Raw genomic sequence first — 19,895 nt, 5'->3', positions numbered from 1 at the left:
ACTTGTATCTCTGTTGCGAATGTTTTAATTTCTTAGTTGTACTGCACATACAAATCATCATTTTATTGATTTTTTTGCTTCAGTCTCTTTAAACATTTCTAGAAAGATAACTAATAATTCAAACACCCCAACTTCTTAAAAGTGGTGTAAAGTTTCCTTCTAGTTTCTCAAACGACACGAGGGCTGAAATCTGTATGATTTGCGCAGACTCGTCTTCTGTAAGGACTCTGAGAATGGTTCAGCTGTGGAGTGAGACTCCTCCTCTGTGCCATGTGACTGGCTGCTGACTCTCAGGCCTGAGGGGGGTCTCTCTGGGGTCTGGCGTTGGGCTGTTGTCCCCCCACATCCAGCATTCTGTAGGACTTGCTGAGTCAGTGACAGTTGGAGGTGAGCCAACAGGACTAGCAAGTTATGGAGGAGGGGAGTGGAGGGGAGGGGGACTTGTGCACAGAGCTGAGTATAAAGCCTCATTCTCTGTCTTCCTTTTCACTCTTTTTTTTGCAGAGTCTGCCTGCAGAACAGTCGCCTGGTCCTCCTCCTCCGCCAGCATGCCTGACAAGAAGGTGATCGTTGTGTTTGGAGCCACAGGTGAGGAGAAGGTTCTACTGGAGGGAGGCAGAGTAGGAGCTCTGCAGGACCGCCTGATGGTCACATATGGAGTCATGCTTGGCTGCACCTTGTGGGTTTTTCCAGCTCAGCCTATATGGGTATTCTCAGCAGGATTAGGGCTGGTGCACACAGAGCTCTGAGTAAAGGTGGGTACACACATCAGATAAAGGTCTTTGGAAAATTAAAGATCACAGATGAATTTTACCCCCTTCCATGTAGTATGAGAGCCATACTCTACACAGTCTATTGTATGGAGCTGAACTTCCCATCAGATACAAATCTTTGCAGGATGCTGCACACAAAGATGCTGTACACAAAGATGCTGTACACATGCAAAAGATCTGTTCCTGCAAAATGCATTCATGGTCACACACCTTCTTTAACAGACATTCATCTGCAGATCACATCCACCAGGATTGATCTTCAGATCTGCAGATAATAATCTGATCTGCAGATGAATGTCAGTTAAACAAGGTGTGTATGAGGATTTGCAGATCTCATAGACTATGAATGCATTTTGCAGGAACTGATCTTTTGCATGTGTACAGCATCCTTGTTTTCAGCATCTTGCAAAGATTTCTGTCTGATGGGGAGTTCAGCTCCATAGACTAGACTGTGTAGGTATGGCTCTCATACTACATGGAAGGGGGTAAAATTAGTCTGTGATATTTCATTTTCCAAAGACTTTTATCTGTATGTACTCGCCTTAACTTTCTCATAGCTTCCAGCTGTCCCTCTTGTACATTAGTGTTGGGAAGGGGGACAAATAAAGGCAATGTTAAGGTAGACATACATCTAGCAATTTTGCTGTACAATTCACCACTTGAGTTGATCCCATTTGACACCCAGTCGATGAAAAGTGGCTGATATCATGTTGCATCGACCAGCTTAGGCTATTGAGAAGGGTGCAAGATATCAGTCGATCGCACAGGAATTGGCTACTGCTAACGTGTCATTCGATTGACTCAAACTATTTTTGTATTCGGAACATTGAGACACATCGGTCAGAGGGATTAGTGAAGGGGTATTGCATAGGATATTGCTTGTAGTGTGTGGATATCTAGTTGATTGACTTTCGATTAACCATACTGAAGTAGATTCCATAAAGTTGATCGCTTTGTCGCTTGAATCAGATATATATGGCTACCTTTTTAATACAGTAGTCTCCTTTATCTGGCACAGATGTGTGGGCTTGCTTGAGAAGTCAAGCAACTGCATTAAAAGTAACCCTAACCTTCCCCCAACAGATTAAAGTGGACTCAATCTAAAAATACAAGATTTCAGAAATAACATCTATTTTCCAAATTATAATAATTAGCAGCCTTTTTTCAGCTGCATGACAACTATAAAATATTTTACATTTATTGGAGGAACCCCTCCCTTCCTTTCATATTGCCGGGACAGAATCCGGCAAACTGGTGGAGTAGATGGTGTCTGGCAATGGAGGAATTGCTAATGGCTGCCACCCATACAACCCTAGTAATGAGAAGGGTAAAAAGCATGCACTGAAATGCTCATAGGCTTGAAGGAGTGTTTATTTATCTTTGTATGTGTCAGAGTGGTGCAACTAAATATTTTGAATTAACAAAAAGTTTGTTTTGGGTCCCCTTTAACTGCCCATTGGCGTGCACCAGAAATGGTGATATCTACAACTATGCAAAAATTTTCACAATTACGATTTTTGTAAATTCAACTGATTTTTGTGATCCCTTGTAACTCGTGTAATTTCAGGCTGACTTTAAGAGCCCCTAGACATGCTATTGTCACCAAAAACTTCGTTTTTAAGAATCCGTTTTAAAAAATGTTTAACTGTCAATTTTCTGAGTTTAAAAAAATGCAAGTTATTTTTTTAATGTAGCACTTTTGTTTGCCATAGCAAGTATGGGGGCTTTGCAATAAACTACTCAAATCGGTGCAAAATTACAAATGACTAAAATTTTTCCAAAATCTTTACATTGTAATTGCGAAAATCTATCTGACGTTTGTGCTCATCTCTAATCAAACTGCTTAAAGGGAACCTAAACTGAGAGGGATATGGATGTTTCCTTTTAAACAATACCAGTTGCCTGGCAGCCCTGCTGATCTCTTTGCTGCAGTAATGGCTGAATCACACACCTGAAACAAGCATGCAACTAATCCAGTCTGAGGCCTAGTGCACACCGGAGCGTTTCCGCTGCGGTTTGCGATCTGCTTGCGGGTGCGGATCTGCTAGGGTAATGCATTTCAATGGGGTGGTGCACACCAGAGCGGGTGGCGTTTTGCAGAAACGCATACTCCCGGGCTGCAGCAGATTTTGGATTGCGGATGCGTTTCTGCCTCAATGTTAAGTATAGGAAAAACGCAAACCGCTCTGAAAAACGGCACTTCAGAGCGGTTTGCCAGGCGTTTTTTGTTACAGTAGCTGTTCAGTAACAGCTTTACTGTAACAATACATGAAATCTACTACACCAAAAACGCTACACAAAACCGCAAAACGCTAGCTGAAACTCTGCAGAAAAATAAGAAAAAGCGTTTCAAAATCTGCTAGCATTTTGCGGATCTGCTAGCGGTTTTTGGTGTGCACCAGGCCTGACTTCAGTCAGAGCACCTGATCTGCATGCTTGTTGAGGGGCTGCGGCTGAAAGTATTAGACACAGGATCAGCAGGCGATTCAGGCAACTGGTATTATTTAAAAAGGAAAAATCCATATCCTTCTCGGTTTAGGTTCCCTTTAAGGATCCTCCAGCGCTGTCCTTTCCAAAAAGACGGCACCTGGAGGGATGGTAAGCAGTTTTTGATGCACACCTCCGTAATTGCCCCTCCTCTTGTGTCCCACCAGGCACGCCAGTTAGTTGAGACTGCCAGATGCTTGAGTTCTGGTTAAGCAGGACTCTAGTATAGAATGTTTAGACTCTAAACTATTCCCATACGTTACATATACTGTTTTCAAAAGTCAAAAACAAAAAAGTGATAGAAAGGACAGTGTGGTTTGTTAGTTAGATCTTGTGAGGGTTTTTTATGCATGGTGATGGGGGTGTGGTTAGTGGTGCGGCAGGGGCATGTCTTCAATTGTCCTTTAAGTGAGGAGAATATGGAGGCTGCCATATTTATTTCCTCTTAAACAATACCAGTTGCCTGGCAGCCCTGCTGATTAATCTGGCTGCAGTAGTGTCTGAATCATACACCTGAAACAAGCATGCAGCTAATCTTGTCAGATCTGACAAAGTCAAACGCCTGATCTGCTGCATGCTTGTTCAGGGGCTATGACTAAGGCTGCTTCCACACAGGGACGTTACAGGCGCACGTTAGTGCAGCCTGTAACGCTCCCCCAACGCACAGCAATGTAACACAAGTGGGCTGTTCACACTGCCCACATTGCCTTACATGTAACGCTGCACGTTGTAGTGAAAGTGCAGCATGCTGTGCGTTCTAGCGGCTTTAGCCGCGTTAGACTGTTTGCACATGCTCAGTGGGGGGCGGAGAGGAGGCGGGGAGAGCCAGCTACAGTAGCCGCGCACATGGCTACTTAATATGCACTGGCGGCTGCTGATTGGCCGGCGGGACCACGTGATGCGGAGTGTCTCGCTCCGCATCACGTGGTCCCGCCTGCCAATCAGCGCCACTCTGGGAGACCTTATGCGGATAGAGCCGCCTAACGCGGCTCACTCTACCGTCCTCTCCCGCACCACCATGCGTTGTTAGGGGCACGTTATGCGACCATAATGCCCCCTAAAACGCAACGTCTTAGTGTGTAAGTAGCCTAAAAGCATTCGAGGAAGATGATCAGCAGAATAGCCAGTCAACTGGTATTGCTTAGAAATGCATATGGCAGCCTCCCTATCCCTCTTGCTACAGTTGCCCTTTGAAGAACTCAGGCTGGCAGCATACCTTCCAACTTCAGAGGTCCGTAATCACCTGATAAAATGGAGTAACTGGCTTCAATCTGCAGCTGATTTGCATTGTCGTGTTTAAATGACAGCTGGAGTCAAAGGTCCATGTGCACGACTCCTGTGCCCCAGGGCCTGTGCTACACAGGCTAATGAAACGAGAAGGGTGCGGAGGCAACGCAGAGCAGCCGACTGGTCACAATCCTTATCTGATGGCTGCAGTCTGGTTACTCCATGCTACCACTCCAGGGCCCATATGCAATTCCATATAATTTTATTTTTTTTTTCCAAATCTCCTAGGAGATTATGTTCATCTTCTCTGTAAACTAAATTTCAGCATTTTACAACTGAAAGTACAAAAAAAGTTGCGGTACTATCAAAATGAGTTTTTTTTTTTTTTTTTTTTTTTTTTTTTTTTTTTTTTTTTTTTTTTTTTTGTTGGTGGCGGTTTAAATAGTATTTTATGACAATTTATGAAAATATCACCTAGAGCAGTTCCCCCCAACCCCGTCCTCAGGGCCCACCAACAGGCCACGTTTTCAGAAAAGCACATAAATACACAGGTGGGGTAATTAGTGTCTCAGCAGAGCTGAATAAGGCCTCTTTTCCATAGACTGTTAGGCAGTGAAATGCCTCTCAAACTCGCACAGCTGCTCACTGCTGCCTGGAAACTGCTTGCTGAGCACACAGTTCAACAGTCCATGGAAAAGAGGCCTAACTACCTCTGAAGATTTCCACAAAACATGCACTGTTGGTGGGCCTTTAGGACAGGGTTGGGGTACACTGACCTAGAACACTCAGATGAAAAATTTCATATGGTCCCAGGTTCCTTTTTTTTTTTTTTTTTTTTTTTTTTTTTAAGACCAGAGTAGGAAAACTTAACTGAGAGGGATATGAAGACTGCCATATTTCCCTTTTAAACCATGCAGATTACCTGGCTGTCCTGCTGATCCTCTGCCTCTTGTGGCCACATACCATGAACCATGCAGATCAGATGTTTGACTGAATTTACACCTGAAACAAGCATGAAGCTAATCCAGACACTACTGATGTCGGGAGGATCAGCAGGACTGCCAGAAGCCTATGGAGGCTGCCATATTTCCATTTTAAATGCCAATTGCCCGGCAGCCCTGCAGATCTATTTGGCTGCAGTGGTGTCTGAAACCTGAAACAAGCATGCAGCTAATCTGGTCAGATCTGACAATGCTAGAAACCTACACAAACTGATCTGCTGCATGCTTGTTCAGGGGCTATGGCTAAAAAGTATTAGAGGCTAAGGATCAGCAGGACTGCCAGGCAACTGGTATTTTTTAGAAGGAAATATGGCAGTCTCCATATCCCCTCACTTCAGTTGTCGTCTTGAAGGGATACTGTAGGGGGGTCGGGGGAAAATGAGTTGAAGTTACCCGGGGCTTCTAACGGTCCCCTGTAGGCATCCTGTGCCCACGCAGCCACTCACCGATGCTCCGGCCCCGCCTCTGGTTCACTTCTGGAATTTCAGACTTTAAAGAGACTCCGTAACAAAAATTGCATCCTGTTTTTTATCATCCTAAGTTCCAAAAGCTATTCTAATGTGTTCTTTTTTTTCTGCGTGCGAAATTCACATTAAAGTGTGACCTAGCTCATTGATTAACATGAGTTCTCAGTTTGAAAACAGTTTTTCTGTGCAGAAAATGCGCACGGAAGCCGACAAGTGTGACCCCCTGCCTTAACGCAGAATAACTCGCTGCAACGAAAAATCAATGCCCTGTTCTCAGTGCACACGTTGCATCGGTGTCTAACGCTGCACGTTAAGTGACAGTACTGCATGCTGTGCGTTATACACGTTATTAGCTGCGTCAGACTGTTTGCACATGCTCAGTAATGACTTTGAGACATGCTTTTCATTGCCTGAATGCTCTACTGTATCTGCAGTATGCATTGGTAACGCCATGTTGCGACTTTTGGGCATGTTGCATGTCTGTGGTGCGACTTTAACGTCGCACCAAAATGCAATGTCCCACTGTGAAAGAGGCCTAAGACTAACAGTGTTTTTTTTTTTTTTTTTTTTTTTTTTTTTTTTTAATGGGACACTTTTGGCTGTTTGCCCAGATTCTGCTGAGCCTCTTCCTGGTAGAGCCCAGTAGTGCGTAACTTTACTGCAGGTCTCGTGATGCCAGAGTGGATTTCTGGTGGTTGATTATTGATTTTATAAAGTGCCAACATATTCTGCACAGAGTAAGAAACCAAAATGGGGTACATAATGCAGACAATGGTATACAGAATTGGTAATCGCACTGACAAAAGTAAAATGTATAACAAATTGCAAGACACAAGGGTGAGAGCCCTGCCCTTATGAGCTTACCATCTAAAGTAATAGGGAGGAAACCACAGGGGTATTGTGCAATAAACATACTTAGAGGCAGTGTGGTTTTAGGATATCTAGTAGGAGTGCAACTTGGGCCTTAGGTCAAAGGGGAATGGCCTAAGGTAGAGCGTATGCTTGTCAGTAAAAGGGAGTTCAGGGAACATCAAGATTTCTCACATGCTTCACCTCTCAACACATCTGTCACTCTCCAACCTTTGATCTTTTCAAACGCAAGGTCATGTGCAGATCTGAGATTATGATTGGGTATTCTTGTTCTCCAGTCCTGTAAATTCTACATGGTGGGAATGGCCTCATACACACTGATGCTTCTCAGGCAGTTTGGCCCACCTCTGCCAAGAATCTTGTGTATGGTGGCCCCCTCATGTGTTGTGACAGAGCTCACCTGTCAAACTCATTGAAGTGCAAGCCAAGACTATTCTGTTCCTTGCCCCTCCTACTCCATCATGGCACATGGTCAGCCCCTCCCACTCAGAGGCTAGTGACGTCTCTGTACAGGACTCTACCCCAAATTGTCACTCGAGATTGGGTCCTGATCCCTGCTGGCAACAGCAAGTGTAGCCAAAGGCCCTGGAACATGGACACAAGAATGATTGTTAGTGGTGGTTCTTGTGAAAGTGGCTGAATCCAATTAAGAAAGTGATTTAAAGCCAATATTTAAATAAAAAAAAGTTACTCACCTAAAGTAGAGGGAAGGCTTAGGCCCTAATGAGCCTACCTTCTCCTCTCCCGGTGCTGCGCTGGCTTCCCCCGTTTGAAATCCTCCACCGTGGGGACATGAAGTCTTCAGGAGCAGAGTCCTCCCGAGACAGGCGGCTCCATACTGCGCACGTGCGAGTGCATCATAGAGGGCGCGTGTGCAGTGTAGAGCGGCCTGTCTTCAAGAGCATTCAGACTCCCAAACCATTTCCGAAGCCTCCCTTCGGTGGGGAAACAGCGGTATTTGACTGAAATGGTCGAATACTGCTACGGGAAGCCAGCGCAATAGCGGGGACAAGGAGAGGAGAGGGAATACTCTATGGGACTCAGAGCCTCGCTCTCCTTAGGTGAGTATCTGACTTTTTTTTTTTTTTTTTTTTTTAATTTAATTATGGGTTCCCATTCACTTTAAATCTGATAAGGCCTTGCTAGAAAAGCTACATGTATCAGATGGGAGATGGCCAGTGATAAGCGAATACTAAGTTGCATGCAGACTCCATCCAAAATATATGCAGTTTGGGAATTGTGGACTAAAGTCAACACAAGAGTGACTGTCCCAATTGAGCATCACACTGCACCTTCTCTAATTATAACTGCAAACATGGACTGACCAATAGCCTAGTAGAGGACTTAATCTAAGATTACATGAAATCTTGTATACATTTTTGCAATCACAGCCATACGCAATTACAATTTGGACATTCAATATTTTTTTTTACTTGCATCAGTGCCTTACTTCAGCTAACATCTGGAAATATGCCTGAAGAAGGGGACTAGATCCCAGAAAGCTTGCATCATTTAACTATCATTTAGCCATTAAAAGGTGTTACTTTTTTACAAGACTTCTTCAGTTAATACTATTGTCACCCAAATTGCCACATATGTTAAGTGGTTAAGTTTATTTAAAAAAAATAAAAATAAAAATCAGACTGCATTTATAAAGTCTATTCTCAAACTACAAAGGAAAAATGGTCTAAATTTGTCATAGAGCCAAATTAATCCATGATTAGCACTGATGAGGATCAACCAATCCAAAACAGTCTGTATGCATGTTGGATTGTTATGGCTCTGTACAAATTAACAAGCTGACACATCATTGCATTCCAGCGGTTCTGGAGGTGTGTTTAGCTTCTAAGGGTACAATGGTTAATTTGCATATATTCAGCAGTGATGCACTGGGAGACCTCTCAAGCTCATTCAAACCAGAATGATCTCATTCTTTGTTTTAGGAAAGCAAACTTTTGTTTTGAGTTTAAAAACCATTTTTCACTTGCATTTTCAAAATCTATTTTCTCAAACTATAAGGTCTTTGGATTTTTTTTTTTTTGTTTCTAGTCTTAAAGGATACCCGAAGTGACATGAGACATGTGTATGTACAGTGCCTAGCACACAAATAACTAGGCTGTGCTCCCTTTTTCAGGCAGAGGAAAAAAAAAAAAAAAAAAAGAGTTCAATATCAGGTATGTAAGTGGCTGACTCAGTCCTGACTCAGACAGGAAGTGACTACAGTGTGACCCTCACTGACAAGAAATTCCCCTTTTTACCTCTTTCTTGCTCTCAGAAGCCACTTTCTGCTAGGAAAGTGTTTTGTAGTTGGCATTTCTTATCAGTGAGAGTCACACTGTAGTCACTTCCTGTCTGAGTCAGGACTGAGTCAGCCACTTGCATACCTAATATTTAGCTATTTCAGGCTCAGAAAAGAAAAAACAAGGCATAGTTATTTGTGTGCGAGGCACTGTACACCTGGCTATCTCATCATGTCACTTCGGGTATCCTTTAATATACGTGACGATTTTGGTGACACTCGCATGTATAGGGCTTTGCTATGAACAGCTAAGTCTGCATGAAATTACGGTTCCTGATTAAATTTACGTATTTTCCCGACATTTCGTATTACAATTTCACATCGTAATTTCAATGCAAAATGTGTGCTCATCACTAAGTGACTTATTCTTCTAGTATAATGTTGTCCAGTTCCTTCCGTTGTAAATGTCTTGGTGTTCTCCAGAAGAGTTGGACTGGAATGTCTTCTGCACTGACCACCTTCTCACTGTCCTCTGCAGGAGCTCAGGGGGGTTCCGTTGCCTCTGCTCTTCTGGAAGATGGAACATTTGCCATCAGGGCGGTGACCAGAGACCCCACAAAGCCGGCCGCTGAGAAGCTGAAGGAGGCCGGGGCTGAGGTGGTGGCCGCAGATTTGGACGATGAGAAGAGCCTGGAGGCGGCCCTCAGTGGAGCATATGGAACTTTTGTGGTGACAAACTACTGGGAACATCTGGACCAGGACAAAGAGGTTGCCCAGGTAACTGGGATGATCGGGGGGATGGCAGAACATTTCCTTCCTTCTCAATGGGGTCTGAAGTTAAAGAGCAACTCCAGCGAAAATATAGTGAACAAGTGACTAAATTTATACATAACTAGTGACTTAGCCCGTTTAAAAACTAGCCAGGTCTGTCACTAATACCACCGCGCACATGCCTGACACTCGCGCCCCGTCCTCCTCTGGCTCTCCGCAGTGTCTCTGTGTCTGTCCCTGCACAGTGCACAGTGCAAAAAGCACTGACACAGGAACGGACACAGACATTAGTTTTATTATCGAGGATTATAAAAATGAAGTGTTTGCCCATTGTAAAACCTTTCCTCTCCCGGATTTACATTAACCTTTACGGTATCACATGGCAATATCTCTACTGCTGACAGGATTTCAGTGGAAGGAGATGCTGCTTTTTTGAAAACAGCTGTTCTTTCCCACAGTGCAACAAGGCTCCCACAGTGTCATGACATCACATTGTGGGAGGGGTTTCAATACAATCTCAGCCATACTGAGCCTCCTGATGATCCATTTGAGAAAAGGTGCAGATTTATCCGGGGAAAGGGGGCTTCAGCTACTGATTGGGATGAAGTTCAACCCTTGGTCACGTTTTTTTCTTTAAAGGGAAGCTAAACTGAGAAGGATATGGATTTTTCCTTTTAAATAATCCCAGTTGCCCGACTCTCCTGGTGATCCTGCGTCTCTAATACTTTTAGCCACAGCCCCTGAACAAGCATGCAGATCAGGTGCTCTGACTGAAGCTCGACTGGATTAGCTGCATGTTTGTTTCAGGTGTGTGATTCAGCCACTACTGCAGCCAAAGAGATCAGCAGGACAGCCAGGCAACTGGTATTGTTTAAAAGGAAACATCCATATCCCTCTCAGTTTTGGTTACCTTTAATACCTCTTGTTTACACAAGCTTTTCTAAGCACTTTGTAGTTGGAAAAGCTCTTGCTAATGTAATGCTATGGGTGTGAACCCACTTGAGCAGTGTAGGACCCGGGCATTTTGCACTGATCTGTGCTGCGTTGGCTCTCCAGCCCACAGCACAGATCAGGTTTGAGGCAGGGTGACCAGGCTTCAGCCTATCAGATGCTGGCGATCCCCGGGCCAATCAGAGGTCGGGGATCGCCGATCAGCTTTGCGGCGCTGCTGTAACAGTAGCGCCGTACGCTGTAAACGCCGGGGATTTCTTCATCGCGTGTTTACATTTCGCCTGCGAGACGCAATCGGACACTCGCAGGCTGTTCAGACACCCTCCGTGAACTGACATGGAAACCCACAAACGTCGTTATGTGGTTTATTTTTTGAGTGGGTTTTTTTTTTTTTTTTTTTTAATCTCCTCAATGGGCGTAACTACAAATCAGAGACTTTGATGGTGGACCCTTTATATTCACAACCCTTCCCTTATCTCCCTTTGGCCCACCTTACAAGTGTGGTCATCAGGATCTTATAAATGGGGCACTCCTCCCAGGGCCGGACTTGCCATAAGGCACTGTAGGCACATGCCTACAGGCACCTGATGGAAAGGGGCTAACACCTCTCCCTGAGCTCCTCTCTCCCCCTTCCCTATGCAGAGTCTTAACCTCCCTAGCGTTCTGGACAAGCTAGACTCGTCCAGAGACGCCGGAGGTCACCACTCAGGCCCCGTTGGGCCGATTTGAAGAGCTCGTTTTTTTTTTTTTTTGTTTTTTTTAACGCAGCAAGCACTTGCCCCGGGCTCGCTACATGATTGAAGAGAATTTTTTTTGTTAAAAAAATTGCTCTGCTGCCCTCTGGCGGTTTTTAATAGACCGCCAGGGGGGTTAATACTGAGATTCCTCTAGCTACCTATTGGGGGCACCTCTAGCTACTTGATATTGGGGGTACATCAGGTACAGGTGCCCCTTAGCATTAGGTAGCCACTATGATGGGCAAGGGAAGTAAGGGAGAAGTGGCCAAAATGTGGAAAACCTCAAGGGGGCTGAATACTTTAGCAAGCCACTGTAGATGCAGTATACGATTTATTTTCTGATGCTGAAACTAGGATGATGTAGTAAGATATTTAGGATACCCACTTTTACATTGTCACTGGGGTTGTGCTTTAACCACCCTGGCGTTCTGATTAAATCGCCAGGGTGGCTGCGGGAGGGTTTTTTTTAAATAAAAAAAAAACTATTTCATGCAGCCAACTGAAAGTTGGCTGCATGAAAGCCCACTAGAGGGCGCTCCGGAGGCGATCTTCCGATCGCCTCCAGCGCCCAGAATAAACAAGGAAGGCCGCAATGAGCGGCCTTCCTTGTTTCGCTTATATCGTCGCCATAGCGACGAGCGGAGTGACGTCATCGACGTCAGCCGACGTCCTGACGTCAGCCGCCTCCGATCCAGCCCTTAGCGCTGGCCGGAACTTTTTGTTCCGGCTACGCTGGGCTCAGGCGGCTAGGGGGGGGCCCTCTTTCGCCGCTGCTCGCGGCGAATCGCCGCAGAGCGGCGGCGATCAGGCAGCACACGCGGCTGGCAAAGTGCCGGCTGCGTGTGCTGCTTTTTATTTCATCAAAATCGGCCCAGCAGGGCCTGAGCGGCAGCCGCTGGCGGTGTTGGACGAGCTGAGCTCGTCCAGACCGCTCAGCTGGTTAATACATATACTATGACCCATGTACTCTGCCGCCGCCTTCTGGGCCACTGCGCCCATGTACTCTGCAATTTCCCAGAAATACTTGGAAGACAAAGGCCTATATCAGTGATGGCTAACCTTGGCACTCCAGCTGTGACAAAACTACAAATCCCATCATGTCTCTGCCTCCCCGAGTTATGCTTAGAGCTGTAAGAGTATTGCAATGCCTCATGGGACTTGTAGTTCCACCACAGCTGGAGTGCCAAGGTTAGCCATCACTGGCCTATATCAACTGTTCCTAACAAGGTCTCAAACCTCAGCATATCTTTAGTGTCAATTTCTGTATAAAGTATAGTAACTCAAAATTTTTAATTTAAAATACTGGCTACAGCCATTGTATAAGGATCTGGTAAATGCACATTTATGAAGTAGCTTTACCTCCCTGTGCCCTCCCAGGTCAGTTCACGCTTGGTGACTTGGCAAGCTTTCTATGCCAAGAGACTGTTGTATGATCACACCTACAACTGTTCTACTTTAAGGACCAACCCCCCCCCCCCCCCCCCCCCCCCCCCTAGTCATTGCTTTGGTTGATTTACTTTTTTGGTTTTAGGGAAAGAGAATTGCAGATGTGGCCAAGCGTCTTGAACTGAAGGTGGTGGTGTTCAGTGGTCTGGAGAATGTAAAGAAGCTCAACGAAGGCAAGCTGGAGGTGCGACACTTTGACGGGAAAGGGGAAGTAGAGGAGTATTTCTGGGCAATCGGGGTCCCCATGACCAGTGTGAGGCTGCCGTGTTACTATGAAAACTTGCTGACCTTCTTCAGACCGCAGAAGGACAAAGACGGTGATGGCTACACTCTAGGTAAGACCTGTTTCTATAAGGCAATAGGATGGTGCTCCTGCTGGTGTAGTGTTCCATAGTCTTGCTGAATATCTTCTTACAAATTGGCACATCCTGCCAGTTTGTGCACTTGCTTCAATTTTCAGCTCTAACCAAAAGTGAGACTTCATTGCCATCTGTGTACCTCTGCGCAGCCATGAAGTAACAATGACCATACTACCAGGATGGACCACTATGTTCCTCTGTTGTCCCAATGCTACCTTCTACCACAAACTCCTGCCCTGTTCCAACACTGCCACTCCCCCATGCTGCATCAGGTACTGTGGCCTCACTACACGGAGACCTGAGAGTACACAAATGCCTGTAACTGCCCCAGTCTTCTAACTCCATCCATTCCCAAACCTGTCCAAGGCCCAACAGTACGTTTTGTTGAAAACCACAAAACCTTCCCAGGTGGGGTAATTGGTGTGGTGTCTCAGTAGAGCCTTTTGACTACCTCCTGGATTTCCCCAAACATGCAGTTGGTGGTCTCAGACAGGTTGGGAACACTTTTTTTTTTTTTTTTTTTTTTTTTTTTTTTGAAGCCAAGGATTGGGTGAATGGTGTGAGTACAGAGGCTAGATGTAACGATAGGTGTCAGCAACCAGAGAGAGAATCTGATTCTTGGCAATCTGCAGTATCCCCAAGAATACAGATATACCTGATTATTGGGGATCTGCAGAATCGCCAATAATCAAATGTCTAACCTCTAGACACCTGAGTTTGTGAGTGTTGGTGCAACAGTAACCTTTGGACCACCGGGGTAGCAGGTGGTCCAATAAGTAGAGAAGACTCTACTGCAGTCAAGGACACCTGGAGAGAGTCCCTGACAAGGAGCAGTGTCCCCTCTGAAGAGCAGGGGACCCCTGCGGAAAGGCTGGACACGCTGCGGAGGGTGACAGCCAGAAGGTCAGGCAGGCCGGGTCGGCAACAGAGTATCAGATATGCAAAGTACCAAATCAGAGATTAGAAGAATAGTCAGGAAAGCTACAGGTCCTAACAGATATCAGAACAAGGCCTAGTCTGAGGTGTGAGGTCCGTGATCTCAATACCCTGGAACTATGCTAGAGAATAACACAGATGATATACAGTAACTGGCTAAGTGTGGATTTACATATTTTTGACACATCTCAAATTGATGGGTCTGAATCAGGAAGGGTGTGGTCCAAGTAGAAAACCTTCCTCTTAGTTCATCCTAAACACTGGCATGGATCTGGCCCTCCAGGCCTGGAGTTCAACACCTGTGGGCTAGTACCAGCATTCTTATACCTGGGTTTTAAGAGACTCCGTAACAAAAATTGCATCCTGTTTTTTATCATCCTACAAGTTCCAAAAGCTATTCAAATGTGTTCTGGCTTACTGCAGCACTGCAGCACTTTCTGCTATCACAGTCTCTGTAATAAATCAATGTATCTTTCCCCTGTCAGACTTGTCGGCCTGTGTCTGGAAGGCTGCCAAGTTCTTCAGTGTTGTGGTTCTGCTATGAATTCCCCCTTCCAGGCCCCTCTATGCACACTGCCTGTGTATTATTTAGATTAGAGCAGCTTCTCTCTTATCTTTTACAAGCTGGATAAATCGTCCTCTGAGCTGGCTGGGCTTTCACATACTGAAGAATTACAGACAAGGGCAAAGCTGTTTGCAGGAGAAAAAAGAGCAGCCTGAAACTTCAGTGCATGAGAACTGCAGGGAGAAAGAAACACACAAATGATCTCTTGAGATTCAAAAGGAAGGCTGTATACAGCCTGCTTGTGTATGGATGTATTTTCTATGTGTGGACATACTGTACATCAACCTACTTCCTGTTTTGGTGGCCATTTTGTTTGTTTATAAACCAACTTTTTAAAACTGTTTTTAACCACTTTTAATGCGGCAAGGAGCGGCGAAATTGTGACAGAGGGTAATAGGAGATGTCCCCTAACGCACTGGTATGTTTACTTTTGTGCGATTTTAACAATACAGATTCTCTTTGTAATGGGGGGGGGGGGCGCGAAATTAAGGAGTTAAGCTTCAAGAAAGTCGAGGAACACATTTTGTGTTGGGTAGAAAAATCTTTAGGTTGACTTGGGCTTGCTGCTGACAGTTCTTTAGCTTGCAATTGCAAATGATTGGCTAGTGGGGCACATGTGCCTAGCCTACCAGCTGCAAGCTGACCTATAGAAATTGTAGGGCAATATGAGGCAAACTAGTCAGAGCTTAAGATAAAGGGCAGTCGTTTCTTGGAGATGCTAATCCAGGTTTCAGACTTGGTTGCTTCTAGTGGGTGGGGTTGGCAGACTTGTATATACACTAACTGCTATTTTTGTTTTCTGTGATCAACACAATGGATTAAAAGCTTGTAGAATGCTATTCCCTCACCCAGTTTGTTCCCCCAACTCACTGAAACCCTCTTCGTTCTTCCAGCCATCCCCATGGGCGACACTCCCATGGATGGTTTCTCGGTGAAGGATCTGGGTGGTGTTGTCGTCAGCATCTTTTTGTCTCCCTCCAAATACCCCTCCCAGGCAATTGGCCTCAGCACGGAGAGACTCACCGTAGATGAATACGCGGCCATAATGTCCAAAGTGCTCGGGAAGACCATCAAAAATGCCAAGGTAAGAACTAGTGATTACTGTTGGGTGAATACCGGTGCTTCATGTACAAAAATTAAGAATGTTTGGCATATTGTAGTCCACAACACAACTAAATTTGGCTGTTGCTTTAGTGTTTGGGTGTCCCTCATTACTCCAAGAAGTTCCTTGCTTGTATCTGTACATTTTATATAGTGTTGCCCAGGGGTCTAGTCCTTGAAAAAGGCGTGGACTTACCCTAAAAACCTCTGTGGCGCACCAAAAAATGGGCGTGGTCATGGGTGGGGCCAAATATGCATTGCGTTAGTGGTATAAAAGGTCTGCCAGGGGAAGTTTGAGCTCTGTCATAGTGTATCCCCAAATAGTAGATGTAATCTGACAGCATTTCACCAAAAATACACATAATCTGGCATCAGCGGTTCCCCAAAAATACAGATCTGACAGCAGGTACCCCCAGTATAGCTAGCCAGGTCTAAGTGTCCACTCCCCAGTACATGTAGCCATGTGTATAGGGGTTCCCCAGTACATGTAGCCATGTGTATAGGTGTCCCCGGGTAAATGTAGCCAGGTGTATAGGTGTCCCCGGTACATGTAGCCAGGTGTATAGGTGTCCCCGGTACATGTAGCCAGGTGTATAGGTGTCCCCGGTACATGTAGCCAGGTGTATAGGTGTGTTTGTGCAAGGGATGATATGCTTGCCTATTGGTTGGCGGGCCTGTCAGTCAAACATGCTTCCTGCACCTATACCCGCCCTCCCTATACGCGCATCCACCAATTAGATTTAGGGCCCTTTTTCACTAGCGGCGTTTTAGATGCTGAATCGCAAAACCGCTAGTGATTTTGAAATCGCTACGGTTTGCTTTTTAACATAGGAATCGCGGTGGGTAATTTCCACTACTGCAATTTGTTTTTGACTCAAACGCGATCACACCGCGGAGCGATCTTTGCTGCGATTTTGCTATACATTGCATAGCAAAATCGTGAACGCAATCGCCGGGAAGTTTCCTGCACTTGCGATTCAGCAATCGCTAACGTTTAGCGCGAACGATAGCGATTGCTAGTGGAAAAGGGCCCTAAGGGATTTACGGAGCTACAGTTTTCTCCGTGTTTTTTTTGTCGGAGACCCAGCAGCTCGCAGGCAATGGATGTGGACTCCTTGGAGCATCCATAGAGCGTTTTCCGCCCTGAAATAGGTATTTTTACCTGCTCTTTATGAATGTATTGTGGATAATGGTTGTCATTTACAATTGGCCAAATAAGTTGATGGATGTCTACAGGGTCCAATGGGATGGGACTACAGCACCCAGTAACGGGGCGTGTCAAGTGCCACCCCTCCCAGGATTCTCTGGGTGCCTGATCACAGTATAAAAGGAGAGGCTGGACACTCACTCCTCAGCAGGCTGCTGGTGGTGGCCGTCACTCTGCTAGTTTCTTTGCTAACTTTTGTAAATATGTGATTTATTAATGTATTCATCATGTTGAGCACGTAGTCACTCTATCACTAGTTAATATTCACTCCTGACAAAGTTTCCAATTGAGGGAATGAAACATGTTGAGTTTTTTTTTGGTGTAGGGTCCAATTAAATACAGTGTGAACTTGGATGGTCTTTGGACCTCTAACTTATACCTCCTGTCTCGCTTTGTCGCATTTGTACTAAAATGGTCAGCAAACTTTTTTTTTTTTTCTTTTAATGCGATTTTGATTAAAAGTTAATTTTTTTTTTTTTATTTTCTATTAGGGTATATTTGAATGTTGTGTATAGGTGTCCCCAGTATATGTAGCTAGTACATTTGGCCAATTTTGCCCTTTACAGTGAAAAGAGCACCAGGATGTTTGTGTATACCATTGCACCTCTTGATGATTACAGTGCATGATGTTTGCTTTAAGGTTCTTCTCATTCTTGTGTCCTGCAGATGACTCCTGAGGACTATGAGAAACTGGGCTTCCCGGGAGCACAAGAACTCGCCAATATGTTCCGTTTCTACATGCAGAAGCCTGACCGAAACATTGAGCTCACCCTCCAACTCAACCCCAAGGCCAAGAAGTTCCAGGAATGGTTGGAGGCACACAAAGCTGACTTTGCTAATCTGTGAACTGGTTCATGTTGTTCACCTTGGACGGTTATGTGAAAAGACTGAGGCTGTGATACTGGCCACGTAGGGCCTCATTGTGGACTTGTGTTTGGTTGGAAAAATCCTTCTGTGCAGAGCTGGGACCAGGCTATTGTCTTGTTATAATAAAAAATGAGATTAAATCTGCATGGATTTCCTTTGAGCAAAGCTTACATTTTCTTATGTGGTCTAAAGGCGCCTATAAATTGCAGCTTGACCAAGAGACAGATCTCTCCACATCTAATCAGATTTGTTGGCTCCCAATTTTCAGCATGAGGTCTCTCAGGAATCGGCCTTGTGATGCCAACTGGCGGCTGTCTTTCAAAAGGTTAATATGCCCATGCATTCAAATCTCACCGGTTCCAGGTGCCATGAGTGCCTCCTGCTTCCTCATTTGCACCCTATGTGGCTGCCATGTGTAGCATGTGTGACCTTTGGGAGGACAGCGGCCAGGGTATCTGTAACCGTGTGTGATATCAGGCTGATAAATGTTGATGGCCAGGGTCGGACTGGGACACTGGGGGCCCACCAAAGAAATTTCAACCTGGGGCCGACACATCCCATGATTGCAGTGAAAAAGGGCGTGACCATGCACTGGAAGGTGGGCGTGGTCATGATGTATTATGGACAGGGCCAAATGTACATGATCTTAGCAGCATTGTAATTCAGACACTGCTGCCCAGCAAAACTTTGCATAGAGTCCCCTCCTTCAATATAAAGTAATGTCCTACTTTGCAGAGGTTGTGACCGCATCGGGGCCCTTGGGCCAAAGGGGCCCCGAAGGGCTCTCCCTCAACTACAGTATTCTCTCTATTGGTCCTGTGCTTATAATAATCACTTCTATAGATACTTTGAACAGTGGTAATCATTAACAAACTGTTCCCCATCCCCTTCCTGCACCTCTGACACTGTAGTTGCCATTGGCAGGTTTTGGTGCGTCGTATCAATTATGTATAGAGTGCTTGGGGGGGAGGGGGGGCATTGTAAAACTTGCATTGAGGCCCACAGCTCCTTAGCTGCGCCACTGTCCCTCCAGCATGAGTGATTACAGCACTGAAAATTTTTGTGCTGCAGGCAGCAATTGGAGCTCTGTCAGACAAGGAGGGGGGGCCACCAGAGACCTGGAGGCGGGGCCCACCCAGGGGAAAAACTGTGCTACTGTGGCCCAGTCCGACCCGGTTGATGGCCACGCACCAGTCAGTCCAAGATTTCTCAGCAGGATTGTTACAGACTTGACCGTTTGGTCCAAAATTGGTGAAATCATCCATTGGGCTTGCTTGTTGCGGCACAGATTTGCTTCTGACTTGATAGTATTGATGGTCAGTCGGGCCACATAATCGCTGTATGAACACTAGTAGTGAGGTACAGTGTGTAGCGATGGTCAATGAGACGCAAACCATTCCATATCGTATACGACAGTTGCATAATTCTGCATCAAATTACACAGCTTGAAAATGATCCAAATTAAAGGGGAACTTCAGCCTAAACAAACATACTGTCATCAAGTTACATTAGTTATGTTAATTAGAATAGATAGGTAATATAATCTCTTACCCACCCTGTTTTAAAAGAACAGGCAAATGTTTGTGATTCATGGGGGCAGCCATCTTTTTGGTTGGAAAGGAGGAGACAGGGAGCATGAGACACAGTTCCAACTGTCCTGTGTGCTGTTCACCCCTCCCAGCTGCACACGCTAAGTTTCAAATGTCAAATTCAAAATGTAAAAAAAAAAAAAAAAAAATTGCACCAAAACAGCAGAACGAGAACATCAGAAATCCCATCATGCTTTGCACAGCATCAGGGGAAAAAAGCCCGGGCAGTTTTCTTCTGTGCAGCTAAAAATGAGGCTTGTGTAAGAGAAACCAAGTTCTGATGCTGTGAAACTGTTAAAGAA

General features: G+C 45.2%; 1 protein-coding gene across 1 annotated transcript; it reads left to right on the top strand.

Annotated features, from left to right (window-relative positions):
- Window positions 1-269: 269 nt before the first annotated feature.
- On the top strand, window positions 270-18,169 carry LOC137525383 (nmrA-like family domain-containing protein 1). The gene is made up of 6 exons (XM_068246453.1): window positions 270-387; window positions 505-588; window positions 9,603-9,841; window positions 13,055-13,304; window positions 15,723-15,913; window positions 17,804-18,169. The coding sequence occupies exons 2-6, from the start codon at window positions 549-551 to the stop codon at window positions 17,981-17,983; spliced, it is 900 nt and encodes a 299-aa protein (XP_068102554.1). The 5' UTR covers window positions 270-387; window positions 505-548; the 3' UTR covers window positions 17,984-18,169.
- Window positions 18,170-19,895: the final 1,726 nt, after the last annotated feature.

Source organism: Hyperolius riggenbachi, chromosome 7 (assembly GCF_040937935.1).
Source record: "Hyperolius riggenbachi isolate aHypRig1 chromosome 7, aHypRig1.pri, whole genome shotgun sequence".
NCBI classification, from domain to species: Eukaryota; Metazoa; Chordata; class Amphibia; order Anura; family Hyperoliidae; genus Hyperolius; species Hyperolius riggenbachi.
The sequence above is the reverse complement of the archived record's forward strand: the minus strand, read 5'-3'. Positions and strand labels throughout refer to the sequence as shown.